At 48.0% G+C, this 12,209-nt stretch overlaps 1 protein-coding gene across 1 annotated transcript in view; it reads right to left on the minus strand.

The window, feature by feature from the left end:
- FAM189A1 (family with sequence similarity 189 member A1) overlaps positions 1-10,589 on the minus strand; it is a 241,266-nt gene extending 230,677 nt beyond the window's left edge. Inside the window, exon 1 of the mRNA XM_027520849.1 lies at positions 10,206-10,589. Coding sequence (XP_027376650.1) covers positions 10,206-10,424 — 219 coding nt within the window. The 5' untranslated portion in view covers positions 10,425-10,589. The remainder of the gene's footprint in view (positions 1-10,205) is intronic.
- Positions 10,590-12,209: the final 1,620 nt, after the last annotated feature.

A 12,209-nucleotide genomic window follows, 5' to 3' on the forward strand; every position in this document is an offset into this window, starting at 1 on the left:
TATACTGGCTACATAGAAGAGTGTCTTTGAGTAGGGGATATATCCACTGAAATGTTCAGGAGTGATGGGACATCACATCTGCAGCCTGCCCCCAAGAGGTCAAGAAAAATACTCTAATGATACTGGATTTTTTTTTTCTTCCATTCAGAGAGAGAGACAGTGCACACAAGTCTCCATGTGCAAGCCATGGAGCAAATATAGTAAAAGCACTTACAATCGGGGAACCTAGTAGACAGGATACAGAGTTCTTAGTTCTGTTCTACAATCTTTTCTAAAAATTGGAAATTTCAACTTGCCCCCTCCAAACTGACTTTTTAAAATACTGCTTCACCTTTTCTAGCACAGAATTTGTTTGGCTTTGAGAACTGCAACACACAACACAAATGACTAAGACTTCCGCCTAATCTTTAACATTCATTATTTTACAGGGATATGTCTGTGTTGATTATTCTCCATTGATTTTTTTCCCCCCATCACATGGTGGACACTTTCAAGTCTTCTTTTATTTTTAGGTTAGTTTTCTGCCAGTAATAGTTCTAAACATTTATTTTATTCCATTGCTTTGTTTTTCCTTTCCTGGACACTCTAATTACACATAGATCTCCTTTGCCTGTCTCCTATACTTTCTTTTTTAAAATATTTATTTATTTACTTATTTGGTCGTGCTGGGTCTTTGTTGTGGCATGGGAGATCTCTGATCTTAGCTGCAGCATGTGGGATCTAGTTCCCTGACCAGGGATTGAACCCTGGCGCCCTGCATTGGGAGCTTGGAGGCTTAGCCACTGGACCACTAGGGAAGTCCTTGTCTCCTATACATTCTAACTTAGTCTACTCCTTCATTTATTTGCTATTGTTTTCATTTTCCTCCTTCTCATCCTGTATTATTATTTTGGGACTATGGTAACCACTTGCTCTTGTGTCCCTTCTGCATATAATTTAGTCTTCCATTCTAAAACTCATTTTTTCCTAATTCTTTCCTGATATCAATCTGCTCTCATTTCATAATTTTCTGTTATCAAGCCATGTTTTTGTAGTTTCTAAATTTATGCTGGATGCTACCCTTTCAAATTGTTTTTTTCTTTTAGTTTATCTTGAAATATTAGTTTATGATTTTTTCTGGCGTGTTCTCATTTTCTATAGTACCATTATGTTCATTTCATCATTCTTTTCTGAATCAGTTTTGCATAAGATTATATCATATTCAATCCCAAAGAAAGGCAATGCCAAAGAATGCTCAAACTACCCCACAATTGCACTCATCTCACACGCTAGTAAAGTAATGCTCCAAATTCTCCAAGCCAGGCTTCAGCAATACGTGAACCATGAACTTCAAGATGTTCAAGCTGATTTTAGAAAAGGCAGAGGAACCAAAGATCAAATTGCCAACATCCGCTGGATCATCAAAACAGCAAGAGAGTTCCAGAAAAACATCTTTTTCTGCTTTATTGACTATGCCAAAGTCTTTGACTGTGTGAATCACAATAAACTGTGGAAAAATCTCAAAGAGATGGGAATACCAGATCACCTGACCTGCCTCTTGAGAAACCTATATGCAGGTCAGGAAGCAACAGTTAGAACTGGACATGGAACAACATACTTGTTCCAGATAGGAAAAGGAGTATGTCAAGGCTGTATATTGTCACCCTGCTTATTTAACTTATATGCAGAGTACATCATGAGAAACGCTGGGCTGGAAGAAGCACAAGCTGGAATCAAGATTGCTGGGAGAAATATCAATAACCTCACATATGCAGATGACACCACCCTTATGGCAGAAAGTGAAGAGGATCTAAAAAGCCTCTTGATGAAAGTGAAAGAGGGGAGTGAAAAAGCTGGCTTAAAGCTCAACATTCAGAAAACAAAGATCATGGAATCTGGTCCCATCACTTCATGGCAAATAGATGGGGAAACAGTGGAACAGTGTCAGACTTTATTTGGCGGGGGGGGGGGGGCTCCAAAATCACTGCAGCCATGAAATTAAAAGACGCTTACTCCTTGGAAGGAAAGTTATGACCAACCTAGATAGCATATAGAAAAACAGAGACATTACTTTGCCAACAAAGGTCTGTCTAGTCAAGGTTATGGTTTATCCAGTGGTCATGTATGGATGTGAGAGTTGGACTGTGAAGAAAGCTGAGCACCAAAGAATTGATGCTTTTGAACTGTGGTGTTGGAGGAGACTCTTGAGAGTCCCTTGGACTGCAAGGAGATCCAACCAGTCCATTCTAAAGGAGATCAGCCCTGGGTGTTCTTTGGGAGGAATGATGCTAAAGCTGAAACTCCAGTACTTTGGCCACCTCATGCGAAGAGTTGACTCATTGGAAAAGACTCTGATGCTGGGAGGGATTGGGGGCAGGAGGAAAAGGGGATGACAGAGGATGAGATGGCTGGATGGCATCACCGACTCGATGGACATGAGTTTCAGTGAACTCCGGGAGTTGGTGATGGACAGGGAGGCCTGGCATGCTGCGATTCATGGGGTCGCAGAGTCGGACACACGGAGAAGGCAATGGCACCCCACTCCAGTACTCTTGCCTGGAGAGTCCCATGGATGGAGGAGCCTGGTAGGCTGCAGTTCATGGGGTCGCTAAGAGTCGGACACGACTGAGTGACTTCCCTTTCACTTTTCACTTTCATGCATTGGAGAAGGAAATGGCAACCCACTCCAGTGTTCTTGCCTGGAGAATCCCAGGGACGGGGGAGCCTGATGGGCTGCTGCCTATGGGGTCGCACAGAGTCGGACACGACTGAAGTGACTTAGCAGCAGCAGCAGCAGAGTAGGACACAACTGAGCGACGGAATTAAACTGTACTGAACTGAGATCATATTCCATTTTTCTTTCCCCATGTATGAGGTAGATTTTCCCAATCTGGGAAAAGAAAGCTCCTAAAGAATAAGGGTTGAGCTAGGACAGCTTTGGGCTTCCCCAGTGGCAAAGCAGTACAGAATCCAACTGCAATCCAAGAGCCTCGGGCTCTATCCCTAAATTGAGAAAATCCCTTGGAGAAGGAAATAGCAATTCACTCCAGTGTTATTGCCTGGAATATCCCATGAACAGATGGGTTTAGCAGGTTACAGTCTGTGGGGTCGCAAAGAGTCAGATGCACACACATAGGACATCTTCGTCAGCTGGGCTCTACCGATCTTAAAGACTCAAGAATGAGATCTCTACGTATCCACTTACTTGCTTCTCAGCATTCAATCCAGAATCTGGGGACACTCATCCCCACCCTGGCCCTTTGCTCCAGCTCCAGACCCTGCAGACCCTGTTTCCAAGGCCATTCTCTCTGCCCAGGATCTCCTACTGCTGCTGGAGCAGTTTCTGGGAGTCCCCCGACCTGCACCATCCTAATCTATGCCTCCTTGCTGTCGGTGTTCCTGTCCTGCTCAGTTTGGTTTCTATTTCTGGTCATTCTGCTCAGGGCGAGGCATTGACCTTGTAGAAGGAAGAACTCACAGTGTGTTTCTCAGATGGTCCCAGGTTTGCATGTTCATCCCTGCAAGGTGGCTGTTCTCACCCCCAACCAGAAAACCCAGAGCACCTCTCCGGCGTTCATCCACTTTTCGGGGTGAATAACTCACGGTGATTCGGGGTTCCCATAGCCTGTCAATGCTTTCATTCACTCCCCACCACCCTCAGCTGTTCATCTGCAGCTCTGGCTCCCAGTGGACTGGCCGCATCTATGTCCTGACTTGTAGGGATCGCACATCTCTTTCATTGATGTGTCCTCACTTAGGTTTTTCTAGGATAACCATGTGAACTGGTTGAGTTTTCTGTTTTGTTTTGTTTAGGCCACACTGTGCCACATGTGGGATCTTAGTTCCCCAACCAGAGATTAAACCAGTGACCCCTGCATTGGCAGCATGGAGTCTTAGCCACTGGACCACCAGGAAACTCTCACGAACTAGTTTTCAAAAAAAGTTTAGGGGAGACTGAAAATCTGCTCCCATAAGAGATGTTCTGAAAGGTGTAAGACAAAGGACAAAGAAATGAAAATGCAACTGTGTTCCTGAACTAGAAGCTTCCGTACGATAAAACTGTCAATACTGCCAAAATTGTTCCATCAATGTAACGCAACTGCAATCCAAACCTTAAATAGGTATTGCTGGAAACTAGACACAGACATTTTAAAGTTATTACAGAAGAACCAAGGCACTTTTGAGAAAGAAAACAGTATGGAGGGAGATGCCTGACCAGATAGTGAAATTTACCAGTATGTTGCCTTAACCAAAATACTGTGGTGCGTGTGCATGTGTGCATGCTCAGTTGCTGAGTCGTGTCTGACTCTATGCAACCTCATGGACTGTAGCCTACCAGGATCCTCTGTCCATGGGATTTCTCAGGCAAGAATACTAGAGTGGGTCACCATGCCCTCCTCTAGGGGATCTTCCTGACCCAGGGATAAAACCCTGGTATCCTGCATTACAGGCGGGTTCTTTATCACTAATGCCACCTGGGAAGCTCCTTTGTTAACTATATATGGTGACAAATGTTAAATACTCTTATTGTGGAGATCCTTTTGCAACACATAGAAGCACTGGATCATTATGCTGTATGCTTGAGACTAGCATAATATTGTATGTTAATTATATCTCAATGAAAAAAATAAGTAAAATAGAGTAAAACTGAATAGAGTCCCAAACAGAAGCACAGGTACAGAGGACCTTACCTGGTCTGCAAGGAAACAAAGTTAGGTCTTTTTTTCACACCGTTGTTGTTTAGTCATTCAGTCGTGTCCAACTCTTTGCGACCCCATGGACTGCAGCATGTCAGGCTCCTCTTTCTATGGGATTTTCCAGGCAAGAATACTGGAAACATTGCACTAAGACTGCCCCTTTGCCATCATCTTCCCAGCCCAGGCTATTAGCATTCCTTCACATGTTATTCATCTGATGGAAGAAAAAATATTTCATTGTCTTCATTTGATCTGACTTTCCATGGTTACTTCTCTGATAAGTTTCAAGTATTGGGTTGACCAAAAAGTTCATTCAGAATGGGTTACCATTTCCTTCTCTATACACAAAACAAATTCTGGACGATTTAAAAATTAAATGTAAAAAGTAAGATGAAAACATAAGAAGGAAATGTGAAGGAATGTTTGTGTGACCTATGTAATGACAACCCTCTTTACTAAGAAAAGAGCCCAGACACTGAGGAAAAGAAAGCTCATAGATTTGACTATATGAAACGTTTTAAAATTTTATATACAGCAAAAGACATCAAAAATTAAGCCACATGAGAAATGAAAAACTGCAAGAAAATATTGGATTGGCCAAAAAGTCCATTTGGGTTTTTCCATACGATCTTACGGAAAAATCTGAATGAAGGTTTTGGTCAACCCAATACTTGTAATGTATCAGAGAAGTAACCATGGAAAGTCAGATCAAATGAAAACAATGAAAAATCTTTTTTTCCGTCAGATGAATAAAATATTAAGGAATGCTAATAGCCTGGGCTAGGAAGATGATGGCAAAGGGGCAGTCTTATGCAATGTTTCTGTGGTCAGGGATGACTACAATCCTTCATAGAATAACTCTGGCAATATCTAATGAAATACCAAATTGGAACCCCCTCCAACTAGCCATTCCACTTTGGGGAATGTATGCTCAGAAAACCAGCACTGGCCTCTAAGGCTATACAAGCAGCATGGTTTGTGGAGACACAGAACTGACACAACCAGGCTACTCCCCAAAGGAGAACTGAATAAATTATAAAATGCATCCTATGGATTCTTACGTAGTCATTAATAATGACAGAAATAGTAAGAATAATCAGTATGGCTGGGCATATTTATTACACACAAAATAAAAGAGTCAGAGTAAGTGGTGTGTGACATAATCTTTTCATTAAAAAATGTTACAAGAAAAGAAACGTCCCACACATTACATATAAATCCTAATATTTTTGTGATTGTAAAGCAAAGTGCAGAAAGGTCCCATGAAACACTGCTAATGCAGGTCACCTGTGGGTACAGAGCTGGGACAGAAGAAAGCACTGTCGTCATTTTCTTTACACCCTTCTTTGTTTTCAGTTACTGCAACAAACACCTGTTGCTTTGCAGTATGCTGTTGCTTTTAAAGGAAAAAGAAAATATATACACATCTGTGCATCAACAGTCAGCTCCTAACGGTTATGTCTTTACCAACACATGTGACTGGCCATGTGGATAATTCACAGGGTACTCGGTTGTCTCTGATGTCTTGGGAGTAAATAAAATGTCAAAGAAAAATAATGAGGCTGTTCTGTCAAAGGTTAACTGTAATACTCCATGAGAGCCAGCAGAAGTGCTGGAGACTTCCTTCCCTTCCCCTTTACTTCCATTTTTTAATATTTAAATTACATATACAAAACTGTTTAGTCTGTTCTCTGATATAAAGTTCACTTAAAATAAGACTGAATTCATTGTGGACTTCCCTGGGTGGTCCAGGGGTTGAGACACAGTGCTTCCACTGCAAGGGGCACAGGTTCAATCCCTGGTTGGGGAACTAGGAGCCCAAATGCTGCAAAATTTTTAAATATATGATTAATTCGTTGATCATTAAACACACATACACACAGCCTTTGTAGTCTTCTAAACTGTTCCTGTAGATCATCATCTCTCAAAAGGGGCCAAGCATTTATCCCTGGGGAAGCCAAGTCACCCAAAGGGAGGGGACCTGGGACATGACAGCCACTTGAAGGCAGGTCTCCGAAACAGCACGGCTGCCCCGACCAGGCCTGCTGCCCTCTCCCCTGTTTCCAGCCTTGCCAAGGACCCCCCAGGGCTCTTCCTGTCATTTTGTGCTTCTCCAAAGTTCTCTTGCATCATCACCTTTCCACACATATTTTGTGCTTTTCCTAAGATACAGGTGTTTCTTCCCTACAGAGGCTTTACCTTTGACCCTTCACAGCCAACTCAAGTGAAGCCCCTTCAGCCACTGCTTGGGGTTGCTGCTGCTGCTAAGTCACTTCAGTCGTGTCTGACTCTGTGCGACCCCATAGACAGCAGCCCACCAGGCTCCCCTGTCCCCAGCTTGGGGTTGGGGGTGGACAATTAAAGTCTTATGGCTAGAGCTGTGGCCTCAAGTCAGAGCAACTAAGTGCAAATCTGACGCTGGCCAAGTGTGACCTTGGGTAGACATGAAATTTCATTTTATGTGCCCACTTGACTGAGGGATGCCCAGACAGACATGACAACATTCTTTTGAGGTATGTCACAACAAGGGGGATGTCTCTATAAGAGATTAGCATTGCATCAGGACACTGAGTAAAGAAGGTCACCTTTATCCATGTAGATGGGCCTCATTTAACCCAGCAAGGGCCTGAACAAGACAACAGAGACAGAACTAGGGCAAATTCATGGTCTCTGAGCTGGGACACCCACCTTCTCCTGCCTTGGACATCAGCACCACTGGTCCTCAGCCTTTGGGGCCACAATGAGGACCACATCACTAGCCCTCCAGTTTCTGGGCTTCTAGACTTGGACTGAATGACACCAGCAACATGCCAGGGTCTCCAGCTTGCTGATATGTGTGTATATTGGCTCTGTTTCTCTGGAGAGCCCCAACTGATACAGCAAGTTCCTTAATCCAGCTCCCCCTCAGTGCACTCTGCACAAGCTGCCAAGACTTCTCAGGGTGTAGGTCTAGCCCTGACACAGCCTCAGTTCCGCAGCACTCCACTAGCTAAGGCCAGTCAGAGGTCCAGTCCAAGTGCAGGGAACTGCACTTGGATGAAATGTGCTATCCCAGCAGGGAAAACACTTAGTGTAAAAGCTGGCACACCGTACATGCTCAATAAACCTAAGCTGTTTTCTTGGTTGTTGTTTTTCCTTAAATAGAGGGGTTATTTTTACATTGGTTCTTCACCAGGGACACACCACAGAGAAGGCCTAGAGACCTAGAAAGTGTTTAAGAACCCACTTTCAGGAAAGGCAGCCACAAGTCATGCAGAGCAGATTTTTGTGAAAAGTTAGTCATCCTGGTCACCATCTTAAGACAAAAATGTCCTTGCAAGGTAGTTTCCACAGTGGGCGGGCAGGCAAGTGGCCAGTGTTACTGCCCACAGCTGCGACAACATGCTGACCTGTCCCAGCATTGCTGGAACCATTCACTGTCTGTGCAAAGGGGTATAGACTGTTTGGAAAAAACTTTAATGCATTATTGACCAGAGACACATTAATATGTATTTTGTTATTCAAATATTATTGACTGGAGTGTTTCAATACTCACATAACAAATCACTGGCCAAAGGCATTAGTTTCTGCAAAAATCTTCAGGTCAATAAAAAGTTAAAGGTGCTTGTGGCAGATTCAGTTTGAAAAAAGCCCATGAGACAGGAGGTGTAAGGAGGTGGGGAGAGTGGGAGGTGGACCCGAGGCACAATCTACCACCTCTAAAATAAAAGCAGAGGATGTTGCTCACTGTTCTCCCCAGAGCCTACAGGCAGGTCTGCACACACAAGACACGTGGGGAATACTCTGAATTGCAGGATGTTGAACTACAAAGTTATAGTTGTGGAAAGGAATAACCCTGGGAATGCAAGCTGAATTAATGCTTTACATATTTATTTAATGCTTAAGACTAAAATACACTGAATGTACATTTTTCACATAAACAGCTTTTCTACCATGTCTGATGGCTGTTTCCCCTTCCAAGTTCATTATTAAGAGACAGCTCTCTCTCTATGCCCTTTGGAAGAACCAAAGCCACAAGGCTAGAAGACCTGGCCCATGGAGAAGCCAAGGGCAGTTCGTTTACCAAGCTGCCACCTGTGGGCCACAGCAGACACAAACTCAGGCCACATGAAAACAATGCACATTAAATCATGCTGAACACTGAGCCACAGATGTGTTTGAAGGCTGTATTTAGGGGCCCCCATTTGAAACATGACTCCTGGGTCTTGCTTCCAATCCCATCTCTTTACTTTGAGCACTGGGAGCCTGAAACTCATGCTCTGTTGTTCTAATCAGCTCTCCAAGACTCACTCCTGGTCTGAAATAAGCTCTGGAAATTCACACGCCCGTTAGGATGAACCATAACACTTGGATCCATCAGGCTGTCACTGAGTCGGTTCTGCTTCGATCTTATCTTACAAGGCCTGCAGCAGACTTGGAGAACAAAGGCCATTACAAAAGAACAACAAAAGCGGAGATCGACAGAATTTTTAAATTTCAGAAGTCAAGGACAAATAGCAAACATTCGTTCCAAAGGCTTGGTTTGGATTTTTGGAGATGGAGTTAAAACAGACCGAATTTACTGTTTAAACCTGTAAAACATACTCCGGCACCGCAAACCAAATGCAGGTACAGACGTCAAGAGTTCTCAGAACAAGGGCTTCTCTTTATAAAGAATATTTGCTCAGCATAGATCTTTCCTGTTTCCATATACTCACTCTTTATTAATATAGGGAAAAAACAACTTTAATAAAAAAAAAAATGCCTCCCTCCCCCCTACCCCCTCCCCCTTATTTCTTGGAGACAACCACGTCCTTGAATGGGATTTCCTGGTGGCTTTGCTTCTACGGCGGTTTGTCAGTCACTGGCCTCTCTAATTTGGGGTCAACAGCCTGAAAATCTGTCACCTCCCGGCTAGGAAGCTCACTAAACACGCCTCCCGCCCCACGCGGCCCGCGGGCCGCCTGCCCAGTCGCACTGTCCACTGCGCTTGCGGATCAATCCCCACCACGCGCGGGACGCGCCACTTACGGTACACCGAGAGGGTGGGCTGCCAAGGCGGGTTCGGCCGGTTCCCGCCGCCAGGACTGACCCGCGACCCGACGGCACGCGCCCTGCGCCGAAGACTTCAGCCGCGGAGGCCAGCCGCGCGGAGCCGCGTGTCCGCACCGGGCTCGCACCCTGCTCCCACCCCGCTCGGGGTCGCCCAGAGCCCCACCACTCCCCGGCGGTTCCTCAGCCCCTGGGCGCAAGGGGCCTCAGGGCCCAGCCGCCGGCCCCGCCGCCCACCCTCATCCGAAGGCCCTTCCAGTGCTTGAGGGCGCCCGGGCTCCTGTCTCTTCGCAAAAAAGTAACTCCGGGACCAGCGCAAGGGGAAAGGGAAAGCGACGCTCCCAGGGCGGCAAGCGGTGAGTCGGGTCTCCGGAGTTCTCCTGCCCGAGTTTTAAGCCGCACCCCGGGCTGTGGCAGCTCGCGCGCCGAACTCGGCGACCGCGGGTGGTGGGCCCGCGTCCCCGGCCCGCAGCCCCCGCGCTCCGCGCCGACACTCACCGAGAAGCCGGCCCAGAAGGGGCAGGAGTGGCGGACACGGGCCGACGTGGTGAGCGCCAGAGCGGCGAAGCTGACGGCCACGATGAGGCATCCGAGCGCCATCTGCGTGGCCCCGAGCGCCAACACGATGCGGGAGCGGCCCGGGCACTCGCGCAGGCGGGACAGGCTGCGGGGCAGCGCGGCCGGGCGCGGCGCGCGGGGACCGCCAGCCGGAGGCATCGCGCCTGCACGCCTCACCCGCTCGCGCCCGGTCCTGCGCGCCGCCCCTCCTCACCAAGGGTCCGAGGCAAGTTGCACCGACTACGGGGTCGGCCTCCCCCCGGGTCGCGGGGGCTGCGGCGGCCGCGCGCGTGGAGCGGGACGCGCGGGGCGGGGAACCGGACGCCCGCAGCCCTGGCCGGGGCCCGCGCCCATGCCGCCGCAGCTCCGCAGGGCCGCCCGCCGGCCACGCCGCGCTGCGCCCTCTCCCGCCCGCCCCGCGCGCTCCCCGGCCCGGGCGCGGGCTCGAGCCGCCGCCGCCGCCGCTGTCCCCGGGCGCGAGCCCTGCCGCCGCCGCGCGCGGGGCCGGGGGCCGAGGCCAGAGCACGAGCCGGGACCGAGCGGCGCGGGAGCGGGCGGGCGCAGGTGCGGTCCCCGTGGTCGGGCCTCGGCGCTCGCGCCCCTCACCGAGGAGGAGAGTGAGAACCGCGGGCGCGTCAAGGGCGAGGGCGGCAGGAGCCCCGGGCCGGCGACGGGGAAGAGGCCTGGGAGCTGGGGCGGGCCGGCCGAGCCGCTACCGAGCCTGGGGCTGGCCCGGGAGGAGCGCGCGCCCCGGCGGCGGGGGTCGCGGAGGAGGTGACTTCCCAGCGCCTAATCCCAGGCGTGGCGGGCGGGAGCCTCTCTCGAATGCGGAATTCCTGGATTCAGGATTCTGCTGCTCTCCTGCAGTTCCAGGAATTTATCAAGCCAAGCGGAGAACTCGGTCCTGAAGGACTGGGCATTCAGAACATCCCCAGTTCACAGATGTCTCTTGCCCACCTTCCGTTTGCAGGGCTTTTGATACAAGTGAAAAATTGGGACTGAAAATCAATTGCACAAAACGAATTTTGATGAACAGTGTCATTAAAGGACCTACGAAATCATTTCTCCCTTTTGACAGAATTAGGTTTTAAATACCTGACTGTTGGCTTCCTAGGGTACCGAGAAAGCTTGGAAGTTCAGGTTATCACGAGTCACCTTGCGGCCCCGTTGATGTGACGACTTTAAGACTGCCAGTGTTGAAATGGGTTGTGTTGACATATGAGAGGCCCAGGAGTGTCAGGCTGTCTGAGGATATCAAGCACAAAAAGGCTACGTTCATAGTAATCATAGCGGGAAATGGTGGGTCAGTTTACACAGCCTCAAGGCGGGACTGAGGGAGTTTCCTGTTGGATTTGGATCAGAAACGCTGCAGTCTGGCCCCCAAATATCTCAGTTGCTGGTGGTGGAAATTACACCTTTAGAGATATAGATTCCTTTGGGGCTGACAAGCCTCTATTAAAATGCAAATTCCTCTGGAATGGCCAGTAGCTCAACCCTTTATCAGCCAACACCTCAGCAGGCATGGGATTTATTTTCCAATTTAACCGGACGGCCCAGGGATGCACAGGGGTGGGGATTCCACAGATGGAGTGGCTGACCTCAGAATGCTGGCCTCTGGCCAGAGCTGCTTCTCTTCCAGTCCTGTCTGTAACAGGATGAGCTTCTGGCAGGCATCCTTCTGAACTTTGGAGACATTCTCTACCTAGAAATGCACAGGGCAGCACTTTTTAAGGGCTTGGAATTATAGCATCAAGATCTTGGACTGCTTGGAAGTTAGGTTCTCACTGCAGTCACCTCAGTCTTTCATTCATTTATTCATTTCTTCAACAAAGTTCACAAAGAAGCGTCTAAGCACCTGTCCGCGTTAGGCTTTCAGAGAACATGGATATTCATGTTGGGTATTCCTCTGGCTGATTCATGTTGATGTATGGCAGAAACCAACAT

This window comes from Bos indicus x Bos taurus, chromosome 21, assembly GCF_003369695.1.
Source record: "Bos indicus x Bos taurus breed Angus x Brahman F1 hybrid chromosome 21, Bos_hybrid_MaternalHap_v2.0, whole genome shotgun sequence".
Lineage (NCBI taxonomy): Eukaryota > Metazoa > Chordata > Mammalia > Artiodactyla > Bovidae > Bos > Bos indicus x Bos taurus.